Below are 15455 nucleotides of genomic sequence, written 5' to 3' on the forward strand. Positions count from 1 at the left end.
GCAACTACAGTTCTGTTATTGGAAGATATCCAAGCCACAGCATAAAATTGCTTCCACCAACCTTTATGCAGATAAGAGGAATGAACTAAGAAACTGTGTCAAGTTTCCACTATTTGTTGTGTTTAAACAGAGTGCTATAATCTTCTGCATCAAATGAGATGACATAGTACAAACAGTTATGATTACATTTGGTTTTAAAATACTTCTGTCCTGCCTCCAGATCCTGCAGCTCTTGATTAAGCCTGACACCTACTGTTAAATAAGTGAGGTGACTTCTACATAATTAACTATGAACAAAAACTAAGGCTCAGGCTAAAAACATGCCACTCTAGATAAAGTCAGTAATAAACATAAATTTTCTTTCATGCTCCCACTGATTTCCTTCCTATTGATTCTATGAACACGGAATTTATTACATAGGATGCCTATCACTTGATAAGAAACCCACACTTAAGTTGTAAAGAACATAAAAATGCAGATCAGACCTGCTCTCCTCCAGCAGCAGCCTTTCCTTTGTGCACAACCCCAGTTTCCAGATCTTCAAAATCTCCATACAGCTCTTCTGCAACAATAAGCACACCAGACATGTGAGCATTAGTTAACCATTCTGCTGTATTACTCCACACCATCTCTCATGTGTTCAGTACTAAGCATTTCTCAGTGCTGCTGTGGAAATTAGTTTCCAGTCCAAATATTTTTGATTCCCATCAAGTTTTTATATGTTTGTTCTGCCCTTTCTCCAGCTTCAGCTGAAAATTCCCAGCTGAACTCAACATGGCTCCTCCTTTACCCTTTCAACACCCTTATCATTTAAAAAAATGTAAATGAAGTGTAGATCACCCCAAAGGACTCCCAATACATTAGTTTGCACTTTAATGACACAAAACACCAGCAGAGCAATTGTTTAATTGCTATGTTTAATTTAAAAAAAAAATGTACTCCTATGTTTAATTTGAAAAAAAATAAAATTAAATATAGCTGAGTCTTTAGGTTAAAAACATATGCTTATAGAAGCCTGTTAAAGCACAATCATGATGCATGTAAGATACAGTCACATTATTAATTTTTTAAGTATTTCCTAATTTAAAAAAAAAAAAAAAAAAAAAAAAAACCAGCACCTCCAAAACATCTGAAGATAGATCTCACTTTTCAGCCGAACATGGAAGGCAAGTTTGTCTTCCCAACAAAGAATAGCTTCTGTTTATTTCTACCATGACTATCCAAAAGAATAAACCATATATGATGAACAGATGAACTCAGATACATAATTCAAAGCTGGCATGTCCAAGTGTTCAGACTAAGGACTCCATTTAGTATTTCAAGTTACATACTCTATTTTTTGTTAAGTAAATTTCCAGAATGTGGTATGTGCCTACTGTTTCTACAGAGACTGGCAGCAATGTGTAATTATGTTAGTATCTATATAATAATTTACAAAACAGCTTGAAAGAAAAACCTGCAAGTACAGCACTAAGGCACAATATTCTATATACACAACTAAAAAGTCCTACTTTTCTTAAAAATCCTATATACAAGAATCATTTTTAGTGTTACACATACCATCTTCCTCCAACAGCTTTGCTGCATCTTTATCATCCTCCCACTTTCCAGTAACAAAGCAGTCTCGAATGCTGCTCATAACCTGCAAAATACTTTGCTGCATCTTTATCATCCTCCCACTTTCCAGTAACAAAGCAGTCTCGAATGCTGCTCATAACCTGCAAAATAAGTGTCATTGCCTTGCACAGCTGCAGTTTATCATCAACAGAAATGTTCCCCAAGACATACCCCACTCCCTCATCAGAAACATCAGAAACAATTCTCACATGCAGCTCTGCATCAAGACACCATTACTAAAACTACACAATGCCCCCCCAAAAGCAGGATTGTGAACCCAGTTTAATTCTTGCCCAAAGGTCTTTGCATTACCAAAATCTCTACCCTACATTGTATTTTCGCTTGGGTCTCCCCTGCTCTTTATTTTTTGGTAAATAAAGAACAAACTATTATCCACCAAATACTCAAGTGAGACAAGCATTAAACTGATTTACTGTAACTTGCCACTCTTCTAAGAGCAAACCCCCTTGGAATCTGTTACTTATACTGACAGCAAGTGGCAGAATCTAAGACACAGGTCTGTTTCAATGACAACTCAGTCATGCTTTATGAGACACAGCCAGGACAGAACCAGGCAAGATATGCAGAAGCAATTATCCAATGGCATTACCTCTTCTAAATCCAATCTTGCGGCTTTTCTACCAGAAATTTGGAGCAGTCAAGTGCATTAGCCTTTTGTTTGGATGCTTTGTCTGGACGGCTGACACGAAACAAACCTCCAAGTTCATCATCTGCATCCTCGCTCTCCTGGTCCTCATCCTCCACAGCTAAACCAAACACAGAGGCTGTGATGATTTCCCGCAGAGTACATGCATGAAATTCATTAACCACCTCTCTCCTTATGTTTCCCAACAGCTGCAGCAGTTTGAGGAAACAAAAAAAAGCAAACTGGAACAGTTTTAAACGTAAAAGCCTGAAGAAAAAGGTACACTGATCCAGTTGTTTTCATAACTGGAATCATATTAAAAAAACATTGCCCAGTAAGTAAAGAGGCGATGCTTGTTCAATATCACAAATCAGAACAATAGCAAAACGATCTGTGAACAGGAAGGAACAGGAACAGGAATTAAGCTTGCATGTAAATCAAGAATACCAGACAGGAGAATCTGTCAGAAAGTCTTCCCACACCTGCACTGTGGAAGGTTTACAAAGGCCAAATTATCATCATGTTCTACAAAGGCTCTGCACAATGAGATTGGCACTCAGACAACAACTGTAGAAGTTCTGAATTAAAACAGGACAAGTTACATACACAGCAATTTTGTTTTCCTTTTAAGCCAGCTATTTTTCCCTTGACAAACACCTGATACTAAGTCATGTGTAAGAGACTCTTCCACAGTCACTATGAGACAGAAATTCCTGAAAGCAGCCAACAGACAACATCCCTTTAGGAAACACAATTACCACAACAGGTTTGCATAATATTTATCAGATCATTACACAAATAACCACACCTTAAATGATTGGAAGAAATAACTGTATAAGAAAACATGAGTAACAACTGAGTAGTCTGCAAAATGAACTCAAAATGCTTTTTATGGGAAAAGTAAAAACTGTCTTCTCATTACAATTATTAGTGAAAATGAGCATCAGCAATTAAAAAGTCAATTAACTCTCCCTAAGCCTCCCACCAAAAGACCATGCTCAAATATTCAGACTTGAAAACTTGGTAACAGCAAAAAGCCAGCATATATTGAGACAAGTGTCCAAACAGATCTGTACCTGCTCCATACACAAGTTTACGAAGATTGGGGGTTGATCGCTGCTGTCTTAGAAAGGCCTCAGCTGCCTTCTGTGTGAGGTCCTCTTTCCATTTAAGCGCACCTGAAAAGGAAAAAAAATTGCAAAAAGGAAGAAAAATCAGCAACTACAAAAATAATTTAAATAAGGACATAACAAGAGGCTTAAGAAGTGTAGACACAGCCCACAGTTTCTTTTTCTCACATTCTATATATACACAGAAACATAAACTGTAGATAACAAATTATACCACTGATTTTATTTTTAAGATTGAATTTTAAAAATTATTAACAAGAGTAATAGATTTGATCATGTTCCTGATGATACATGTCTTCTTCATAGACTCACAGAATGGCTGAGGTTGGGAGGGACTTCTGGAGGTCTCTGTGTCCAGCCCCATTGTTCAAGCAGCCACACCTAAGGCAGGCTGCTCAGCACCATGTCAGAACGGCCTTTGAACATCTCCAAAGATGGAGATTCCTGTTCCAGTGCTCAGCAAGTAGTTAGTGCATTTCAGTAACATTCCCCCAAACATGTTTTAGTCTTTCTAGATTATTAGAGCATCATAATTTGTTTTACACACATAGCTATAAAGATTAAAGAGAAGTATATGCAAAATCAATGAAGGTTTGTTAACAAAATGAATCGCCTCTGTTCTAGAGGAAGGAAACCTGATACTGCATACTACAATGTACATGAAAGGCTTAATACCAAGTATTTCAAGCTGTCCTAACTTGAAGTTTTGCTACTTAAGTACTATATATAAATACATATTTATATATATATATATGACAGGCAACATTATGGAGTATTTACTAATTATATCCTTTAACAATTAATACAATTGAAGTGGACAATAAAAATTAAACAGTTATGGTCTACCTGTTGTGTCAGCAGAAAGATCTATTTTTTCTTCATACTCCTCTTCCTCTTTCAGCAGGTTCTCCACATCATCATCCTCAGTGTCTACAGTTTTAACTTTGGTGTGTCTAACACTATCAGCTTTCTTTGCTTTACTGTGCTGAAATCCATTCCTATTTGACTCATCAGCTTCTAATTCCTCATGTGATCCTCCTTCATCGTCACCCTCTTCAAGGGAAGAGTTCTCATCCTCAGATTCTGATGCCTCTTCTGCAGTGCAGTTTCCTGAATCTGTAGTGAGCACTGCTTTTCTTTTGGGACTGTGCTCTGTGATTTGTGGTTTCATTTCTGTACCTTCACTATCCCTATCACACTGCTTAGATTCAGCTCTTTTATTTGCAGCCTCGAATTCACTACCTGAACTTTCATCATCGTAAGTCCTTTGTACCTCCCCCTCCTCCTCTTCCTCCTCCTCATCTTCCTCCATCTCACTGTCTTCAGGGGCAGTTTCTCCTTCTTCTTCAGAGCTCATCTCCAGGTCATCATCGCTGTCAGCAAATGCTGGTAGCTCGTTCACAGCTTCTTCCTGAGCCACCTCTGTTTTCAGACGCTTGGCTCTCCTAACAGCCATCCCTTCCCGCAAGAGCACTCTCTCACTTTCTTCCTCAGCATCATTTTCATCGTCACCATCACTTCCATCTTCAGACACTGCTTCTTCTTCCTCTTCTTCTTCTTGGTCATCTTCCTCATCACTTGCTACATCATCATTTTCCTTCTCGTCGTCTTCAAAGACGGCCTTCCGACGAACTCTTCCAGTCTTCAAATCCACCTGCCTCTCTTCTTGTGGCATCACAAACCTGTTCTCCCAAAGACCACATTTGGGGAAAGATGGTAAAATACAAGAAAATTTTAATGAAATAATCAAGCTTCATATTAATATTTTGTAACAGTTCTACAAATTTTCTTTCAAAGAAAGTGAAGTCACATAGACCATTAGAAAGGCACTGGCATCCTTTAATGTCAAAAATAATTCCAAGAAATTGCTTAATTTTTCCATGGAATTAATTAAAACAGAAATGTTACTTGTATCAGCAAGAAATTCCTGGAAGGCAGGACTACACTGTTTGCAAAACTTTCTAGTACCAATTACTTTTATCCCAAAATACAGTGTGGCATATGAGTAATCTCAGAAGAGGAAGAAACAGACATTTTACAAGCTGTGCTCTATTCAGAATTTTTCCTAAATTAGAGCCTGAAATTAGAGATTCATTCATGCTCAAAACACTGTTCAGCATTCAAAACTTACTCTTGTCCTACATCTTCTGAGCCCAAGGGTGTAGAGTCCATGAAGAGAGAGACCTTGCTTGATGCCATCTTAACATCAATGGCTGAGTGTGTGGAGATGAGGCTCTGAACAAGTTCCTGATTTGGCCTCACTTCCTCCTGAAAAGACAAGACTTTTTACTTTTTAATTAAGTTGAATAAACAAATGTCTAATGACACCTATCAGTCTAAAGCAGCAGAAATATGAATATGCAAGAAAAATTGCAGAGCATTTTAAAGAAACATTTTCTCAGAACAGAATAGCAAGGTCTCCCTTCCCCTCTTCACATTTCAAGAATATCTATAATATCAATCCAAGAAAAATTGAAGAGGGACTCCTTCACAATATGCATCCACTAAAGTAAATACCAGCAAACATATTGTCACAGACCCAAAGGTATTTAACATTTAGCACAATACAGGGGGAAAAAACTGAATTCAATTTGTTTGTAGGTAAATCTCTTTTTTTTTTCCTCCCTTTGACCAGTCAAATCCTTTAAGTCTTCTCCCAACAATCACCATGCCCTGCAAATAAGAACAGTAACAGTCCAGCACCAAAAGATTTCATAAATCTTAGGTCAATATTTGGAAAGTTATTACACAAACTTTTGGTACTTAAGTGATCTTCCAATGTTTTGTACAATAACAGATAATAGAAATATCCCTTCTCTGAAATCCCTGAAGGAGAAAATAACTAATTATCCACTACGGATAGATAAGGATTGATTATTTTATAGAAGCTTATTTTTAAACACTTATTTTGGCTTTAAGGATAAAAACTATATTTTCCAAGAGAATTTAAACCACTATCAGCATTCTTTTACCTCTTCTTTTTCATGAGCATGGCTTCCACCAAGGTCAATGTAAACAGCATCTTTGTCATACACAATACCCCCAACTCCTGAAAGAGGGGCATAGACGAGCTTCTCTTTCTCATTTAAGGAACGTTTCTTCTGCTGCTCAGGGAGAGCACAGGGGTCTGGCAGGAAACTCACATCACTTACAGTGAAGTCTCCAACACCTGAGGGGACAGACAGTGATTCATCAACAGGAAGCTCTGTACCAAACATCCAATTCCTCTGCCTTACCACTGAACTCAGAGAAATATACATAAATTCACCAGAATCCTGCAAAGCTTTGTTTGTGTCTTTGCTTGTTTTCCAGTGACAAAAACAGCAACTCACTTTTCTGAGTAGGTTCGTAAATTCATTAGCACGGTATTTCTTAATTTAAACTTTTTAATAATTCACTTAAAATATTATTCAATTCTGACTAAATACTAAATATATTACATAATTTACTAATTCACATCATTTAAATTAACTTTTTATTATTAGGGCTGGTATGTTTTATATTTTAAGCATTTTCTAAAAGTGATACACTTATAAAAAATTTTAAATACTGCAAATAATGTATTTATCAGTGCAACAAAACTGCACAATTTAAAGCAAAACTATTTACAAGGTTTATTTTCACAAAAATGTGCATTATGAAAAAAATTTCAAAAACATAACAGAAAGGTGGAAAATCTGTTGCATAACATACTTTAAAGATACAAATTAATTTCAGCTATGCTGTTTTTCACATATCAGTACAGAAAGAGTTCTAATATTGATAAATTACCTGGCATATGAATTTGACTTTTGTTTTTTAGGTGTGCTCCTCTCAGGTATCCATACAGTGATATCTTCCTGTCACATTTGGGATTGATTCGAACATCCTCTGGGTTTGTCAGCTCTTCCATTCTACTCAACATTTAAATAACAGTTAAAATATCCAGAGTCTCAATGGTAACTTTTGAGAGAAGGTAATTTAAGGAAAAAGAACATCACTGCGGCCACTGCATGATCTGCAGACCCTAATCATCAAAATTGAATTATCATAAGAAAGAAAATTTCATGGAAAAAATTATCTTCTCAAAACATTTTAGAATTCTTTTCTAAAAGCTGTACAATTATGCTCAACAAATTTCCCGAAGGTTTACTGACACTTCACTGAGCAGGTACTGCTTTCTTAGCACATTTTAACTACTCTTTATCGGCTTTGTACACACAACCCTCCTCTAATCAATTTCACGGTTGGAGGGCAAACAGCTGAATGTCACATTCTCTGCAGCCACACAACACCTTCTTTTCCTTAAGAATGCTGGTGAGCAACACAAAAGCTACCACAGAAAAGAGCGGCTTTTTGCAGGCAGAGGAGGGGAAACTCCTCTCTACACTGCACAGGAGAGGCAGCACACAGAGCCAAAGAGGAGAATGGGGGACACAACTCAGCTGCAGATCAGCTTAAAGCTGACCCAACAATCATGAAACTGCAGCACTTACAGCAACCTAAAACATTGTTACTGAAATACTACAGAGTGTGGGGTTTGCATTTTGCCTCTCTTTTCTTTATGTATTTGCAGGACTTTGCACAACACTTCTCTATTTCTCTGACAATTTTTCCTGAAGAATTAGAGCTAAAGAAGAGGCTCATTCAAGGCACCCTGGATTATTGTGGGAATTTAGTCATAACTGTAAGCATTCTGGCAATAAAATATGAAAGGTGAGGTAACTTCTCAAGCAGGCACAGCTGCCATCAAGATTACTTTCACGTTCCAAAGAGAGTGTGAATCAAATGCTATACTGGGAGACAGAACAGTAGGGATATTCCAGGGAACTCAGAGGACTAATTCACCAGCTGCTGTTTAATCACTAGAATGCTGTTTCTTTTCCATAGAAATTTCAGTATACTCATCAACAAGCAGGATTATTTTAATTATCCTGTGTTTCAAAAGTATTTACAATATACCAGAGGCATGTACATGACCTGACACAAGTGAAAACTGAATGGAACTGAACTGCAGAGGCACCTTCCCTTCCCAAAGCCACTCAGGGAACACCAAACACCCACTGACACACAGAGCTGAGGGCTAATAGCACAGCTTTTTCAAACAACAAGGTGCTATCTAGGCTGAGAATAAAGAACAGAGAGAAAAACACACACCTGTCTGCAAGAACATATGGGTGAGACGTTTGCCAAGTGAGAGGCCGGAATTTCATAACCGAGATGAAACGCCCCAAATTGTGAATTTCCTGCTTTTGATATTCTCCATGAACCATCCCAGACAAATAAAACAACTTGGCACCCTAAGCACATTAAAAAGACATAAAAACATAAAAAATTCGATTTAATACCCATAAAGCTAAATAAAGAAAAATACATAGTTAATGCAATTCTAATTTGTAAATCTTAATTGAAAATTACATTACAACAGGTTCTAAAAGATCAAACTAACCAGTTTACTTCAACATGAAAATTGTCCCCTAAATCTCATTGGAAAACTATTCACATCCTCAAGACCTCACAGGGACCAACAAGCAGATCCTCCTTACACAGCGCCTGCATAACAGACCTAGTAGCAAATTAAGCAGCTTATCACATTGGGATAGAGAATAATCACAAAAGTATTTTAGCAAACAGAAGAAAAATGAAACAATCTGATACAGTATCAACATTGTCCACTTACCTATTTAAAAGGTGTGAGAATATAATAAACCCTTAAGTCTTGACCCACTTTTAATTTAGCTTCCATAAAGCAAAATATGTGAAAAAATTAATGTTAAATGTCATACCGGATACACTTCAGTCCAGAATCTGTGCTTTAACTTCTTTTTAGTCTTCTTTAATTGTTTGTTGTTCTTGAATGTGTCCAAGTGGGTTAGAACTCCCATAATTTTGGGAAAGCCATGTACCTGGCAAATGTTCAGGAATTCAAATGTCTCCATCTCAAATCCAAAGCTGGCATCAATGAGCATGAGAACCTGTAAACACAATATTCACATTTCACTACAGCAATACCACAGTGCACTCATGACCTTATTTCAAAGACCACACCTTTAAACTGTTCAGCTTCTCAAGAACCAAAATTTTACAAAAGGTTCTGTACTTTATTTTCATATACCCCAAAAACCAACTTTGGCTTTTTATCTGAAGTGTGGAACTTGGCTACTAAAGATGTTCTAGGCACTCCAGGAATGCAATAACATTCAGTATTATTATAAGATCTGAACAAGTGTTTACCTGGTGAATTTAAAATATGTAAAATTGATTATCTTCCAAGATTTTCAGGAATATCCTAGAAAATTAATAAAACTCTTATATCTGTGTCTTAGATACAGTAATGCTGCTAAGGCCAAGTAGGGTAAAATGAAATCAACATTTTTCCCTTGTTGCAATTGCTGTTACACATCACTAAAACGCACTGACACAGGGAAACAGAAGCCAACTGTCACATGAAAATGGAAGCAAAGCTGGTTTAGGGTTTTAGCAATAAAGAACCTAAAGCATACAGGACCTGATGACAGATCTTCAAGCACTGATGTAATCTCAGCTCCCTAACAACAAATCCAAACAGATTCTCAGCACCACCATGTGCACACAGAATCTTAAACATCCACCAGCAGAAGTATTTGTACTGTTTGGTCCCTATCCCATACTCGGCAGAACACATAAAAGTAGAAGAATATCTAGATCAGTATACACATCTACTCAGATATTTACACAGTTAATACTTAGACAAGGATCCCAATACCTAATCAGCTGTGAATAATATATTCCAAATCCACATGGAAAGTAAAATTCTAAACAAAGGGATCATGCACTGGATCCCCAGGATCAGTTGGTGTAATCTCTTGATCCAAAAGTTGCAAGTAAATTACAACAGTGACCACACTCCACTGAAATCAGCTGTATTACTACAAAACAGATGGAGACCTCAGGGTGCATAAAACCCCAACTAGTAAACTAATAAATATTTCTGCTTTGAATATTAGTTGAGAACTTCTTGACTAAATCTCATTTTCAGATTTTATATGGTTTAACCAAATCCCTTAATGAGAAGTCACTGTGTCACCTTGGCTTGTTATAACATCTTCCACTAGCAGTTTACCAGCTGCATTAGCAATGAAGCTCAGCAGCATTTCACTTATTTCACATCCTCCCCACCATCACAAACACACACACACACACTTTACTTTCCCCATCCTCAGGATGAGGAAAGTGCTGGGGTTGTTCCAGAACATAAGGTGTGTCAAAGAGTTCAGGTCTTGTTCTCTTTCAAACCAAGGACAGTTTTGCCTTTGACAGCAAAAAATGTGTAGAGAAACCTGACACTGGTGCAGTCCAGTAAAAAGTAGTATTTTCAACATAAATTATAGCAGGAATCACACTCCATTGCTAACTTACCAAATCAGCAACTTTAGCCAGGTCAATCATTGTGTTAATGTCACATCCACATTCAATAATGGTCAGCCGGCGCTTTTTACCTAAAAACAGAATTAAGCATCAAAAACTGCAACAGAGGGAGCAAACCAATTTGTAGTTTTCTTTTCGGTTCCCATTCCTGGAGTTCCTCCAGGGTACCTGGGACCCTGGTCTAGCATGTAAATCACCCAACATTAATCACTGCAGAAGTGTCTGTTTTTACCTCTTTATAATGCTACTAAAATATAATTTTTTAATTTAAAATTATCTGAATCTTCTTTTTCTGTACATATGCCAGATCACAGATCCAAATGATATCTTCAAAATGACCAAAAATCATGAGAACATGAGCACATCCCAGCTCTCAAAGCAAGACAAGTAAGGAGCACAAAAGAAGCATTTCCATGTTTCCTATCTTTGTTCTCACCTGAAACAATTGTCACAGGACCCCGGATTTCAACCAGCTTTTGCCTGGTGAAGTTCTTAATGAGACACTTTATCACAGTGCTCTTCCCAACCTTGGGAGGGCCAACCACAACCACCACCACGGGAGGTGGCTCCAAAGGAGTCCGGTCAACCACGGGGATGTGATGTTTTTTAGTCTTCAGATCCTGAGTTCTGAGGAGAAATTTGTAATAAATAAATACAGGAACGCTATGGATAGTGGCATTTACTATTTGAAAGTCTTCAGCATTTGCAAAGGCTTGAGCACAAAATGGAGCACAAGCAGAGACATCAGGAACTCCCACTGAGCCTAAGGAGCTATACTGCTTTTCTATGGGTTAACAGTGTACAGTGCAACAGAGATGCACAAAGCACCCCACTCCTGACACACACACAAACTACAGCATGACTGGGTGAACGATGAATGCTAAGCAGACACACCAGTGAAAACCACAGTCTGTTTTATATGTGTATATATATATATTTATATATATATATGTAGTGTAGACTGTCACAGTCTACACAAAGTGACAAAGGAAGCCAAGGCGACTCCCACCCCTCCAGCCACCTCTGCAGCTCCGGAAGCAGCTCCCACTCTCACCGATGGAAAGTCCTGGCCATCCGCACAGCGGACTGCACTGTGAAGGCTTTGGGGTTTCTCTTCCGTGCATTCTCCTCATCGCCTATTCCCAGGTCATTGAGATAACGTTTCCTTTTCTTCTCTGCCTTTGGCCCGCTATGCTTCGCACGATGCTTCTTCTTCTCTTTTTCCTCCATCTTACTGGTTCAACAGGTGTTTACAGCCAGCAGGATTCTGAGTTCCTCCGTGTGACAGCGGGCACAGCTGGCACAGGAAGAGAGCACAGTTAACACAGGGCACGTGTACACAGCACACCACTGGAGAACACCGAGCAAGCACCACCACCCCCGGCACACGGGGCCCCCGCCCGGCGCACGGCAGCCCCCGGGCCGGCCGGCAGCGCCCCGGCGGTGCGGCCGAGGGCGGGGAGCTGCCGGGCACACCGCGGGCCCTCAGCTAGCCAAGGAGTCCCGCCGTGGAGCTGCACCCCACCAGAACCACCACTCACCTGGGCCGTGCCGTGGGCCCCGGTCCTGCCCGGTCCGACCTGTCCTCCCGGCCCCGCGCTGTCCCCGCGGGTCGGATGCTGTTCCCCCGGATCGGGTGCTGTCCCCCGGTCCGGCCGCCCGGCCCACGTGTGCCCGCACCGACCGCTCCGTTGCGGAGCCGCCCTCCCGGAAACAGCGGCTGCGCGCGGAGTTCCGGGCGCGGCGCGGCGGAGCGCTATTGCCGGCGCACACGCTGTCCCATAGCGGCAGGGTGGCGGCGGCGCCGCGCAGCCCGCACGGGGAACCGGGACGGGAAGCGGGAGTCGGCCCCTGTGCGCGAGTTCAGGAATAAATGATTCTCCTGCAAGCTCTGTGAAAGCCCGCGGTAGCTGCCCGGCGGGGCTGGCCCCACGGCACCCGGAGCGGGGGAGGCGTGGGGAACTTCAGCTGCCCGTGGGCTCGGGGCAGCCCTGTAAGAACTGGCAGATGCGGCCCCAGCGAGAAGGATAAAAAAATCAATCCTTGCCAAGGACTATGGGAGGACAAACAAGTCAGAGCATAAAAGCCTATGAAGAGCTTTTCCGTGCAGTGAGTCCGGGCGGAATTCATCAAAGAATGACATAAACAATGGGGATTTCAGCCCTGAGCCCCGGGGTGACCGAGGCCATCCCGTGACCGAGCACCGCCGAGCCAGCCCTGGGCACTGCGGGCCGGTTCCCTGAAGCCTCCGGGAACGGTGACTCCACCACCTCCCCGGCAGCCCATTCCAGTGTCTAATCGCCTTTTCTGTGAAAAAACTCTTCCTGATTTCCAAACTAAACTTCCCCTGGGGCAGCTTAACACAGTACCCTCTCCTCCTGTCGCTAATACAACTTAGGTGGGGGCGTTTTGCAGGTACCAAGCCCTCCACCCACAGGGACATGACCAGGCATGCAGAGGGCAAGGTACCCGGGTGAGAAGTGAGCCATTGTTTTATCTCAGGTCTGTGCCCCGCCTGAAGGCCAGTCCCCCTGAGGTGCGCCTAGGTGCAGACCCTGCTCAATGAAAAGCCCTTTAGTCCGGGGTGATTCTCCTCATGGCAGAGCCAGCGAGGGGCAGGGCTGCTAACGAGGTGTCCGGGCGTGAACCGCTCCCTCTGTGCTGCTGCTGGCCCCATCCTGCCTCCCAGGCAGGTGGCTTCCAGCTGGACTTGCGGGGCCGCGGCTGTCACACTAGCCCTGCTGCTGGAGGAGACGGCTGTGAAGAAAGGAATGTGATTGCAGGGTTCCCACGTAGGGAGGAGCTCGGGACGCCCTGCAGTGAATTAGCCCAGCCTGACAAAAAGTGACATTGGTGAATTTGGGTCCTCGCTATCTCTTTGACAAATTATGTAGAAGAAAATACATTTGTCAATATTTAGCATGTAAAATCCTCCCTTCTTCTATAAATAGGAGCATTTTACAGGAAGTAGAAGAGTAATTCAACTACTGAACACATTTGATTCCTGCCCCAGCATCACCTGATCATATGACAGCAGAGATGCTGGCAAGTCCAGGGGAGGCTACTATACCATTGCTGTGGAAGTACCTCCGTGTTGAATAAGCATTCTCATCAAGAAGGTATTATGAGGGAGAGGGTATATGTAAATAAATAAGTCTTAATGCATTTTTTTCAAAAATTTACTAAAAGAGTCATAGATACAATTATAAATACAATCATCTTTTTGTCCTTCACTCTCAAATACAACTTGTTTTCAAAGTGCCTTACAGCTTTTGTCTGAAGCCATACAGCTGTTCTGTAATACATGACCTGTTCCAATTCTTTAGGTCAAGGCAGAACAGTTATAGCCACAAATAAAAATTACTGACAAAAGTCAGGACTAATTTTCTGGGCTTCTTGTTTACACACCTCCATAGACAGTTTGTTCAAGGATATCAATTTTATTAATAAAATAATGGTCTGTGATTAAGTTTTATTCTCATTGTTTCTCTTGTTCTATAAACAAAATAATTGAGTTAATAACAAATGTATTACAATCTAAACATACTTTAAATATTCCAGAGCCACATTTTAAACCCAAAAACAGATCTGCATGTAAAGTTTTCAGCATCCTAGGCCTCATACTGCTTTAACACACATCCATGGCAGTTCTCCGGAGGTACATGTGAAGAACCTTTCCATGATTTCTGTGGTCTTCTGGATAACTATGGATCTTGAGAATTCTAAAAATAGGCTCAATGTGCAAATGCAAAGATGAAACACATTTTTCTCTCCTCTCAGTGCAATTCTACAACTTCATGAAGTTAAAAAACCTTAATTTGGCAACTAGACAATCACAATTAAAAAAAAAAAAGACAATTTGCAAACAAATTACACAAAACAGAATCACAAAAATATTGCCTTTTAAAAGACTGTGGTCATTTTAAAATGAAAACACTATATATTAAGTACCCAGGAAAAGACCATTAGTTTTCTTTCTGAGGAACACACCTAAAATGCAAACACACCCAGTGAGATGTCCCCTGCCACCACCAACGCTACTTTTCACATGCTTGTACCCCTCTTATGTTAATGCTTTCTCAACTAAAAGCTATAAATAAGTCTGTTATCTAAGATTCCTTAAGTTAAAATAAATGAATTATGACCAGAAAAGAAACAAAACTCAGTACAGTAAGGCCACAAAAACATCACCATAGTGCTAAACCTCCTGGCAGAATGACTCCAGCACAGTCTGGACACAGAGAGCTCTTCAGTGCTGCCACACTTGTGAAGATCAGTCTGTGCATGCAGGTTAATGTCAGGCTGCCCATAACCAAACACGTGAAGGAATACTGCGAGGGGCTGGTGACAGATGGCCTGGGCAGGGTAGGCAGCTCAGATGCAGCAGGTAGCCCTTGCTAACATGGCTTACCTTTCTTTCCCTTCCATACAGGGCAAAAAACTCAGAGCAAGCACTCTGTACCTAGACCTGCAAAACCTCTAGCCACTTCAGACAACACTGGCAACTGAGAAAAAAAATCACATTCGTTTTCCATCAGGCAAGTGGACCCACTGCCAGTTTCATGTCTGACCCAAATGACAGACTGAATTCTGGCCACCAAAAGCAGAAAGGTAACTTTTTGTCTGACCTTGCTCCACATTTTGCTCATTCTCAAACAGCAAATCTAACCCTATTC

At 40.6% G+C, this 15455-nt stretch overlaps 1 protein-coding gene across 1 annotated transcript in view; it reads right to left on the reverse strand.

Annotated features, from left to right (window-relative positions):
* BMS1 (BMS1 ribosome biogenesis factor) overlaps window positions 1-12448 on the reverse strand; it is a 21302-nt gene extending 8854 nt beyond the window's left edge. Inside the window, 15 exon segments of the mRNA XM_084210894.1 lie at window positions 486-562; window positions 1561-1642; window positions 2228-2238; window positions 2241-2384; window positions 3340-3441; window positions 4240-5075; window positions 5525-5661; window positions 6366-6562; window positions 7165-7286; window positions 8530-8672; window positions 9159-9347; window positions 10771-10850; window positions 11216-11406; window positions 11834-12076; window positions 12317-12448. Coding sequence (XP_084067020.1) covers window positions 486-562; window positions 1561-1642; window positions 2228-2238; window positions 2241-2384; window positions 3340-3441; window positions 4240-5075; window positions 5525-5661; window positions 6366-6562; window positions 7165-7286; window positions 8530-8672; window positions 9159-9347; window positions 10771-10850; window positions 11216-11406; window positions 11834-12009 — 2487 coding nt within the window. The 5' untranslated portion in view covers window positions 12010-12076; window positions 12317-12448.
* Window positions 12449-15455: the final 3007 nt, after the last annotated feature.

The sequence above is a fragment of the Fringilla coelebs genome (genome assembly GCF_963513975.1).
Source record: "Fringilla coelebs genome assembly, chromosome: 8".
Lineage (NCBI taxonomy): Eukaryota > Metazoa > Chordata > Aves > Passeriformes > Fringillidae > Fringilla > Fringilla coelebs.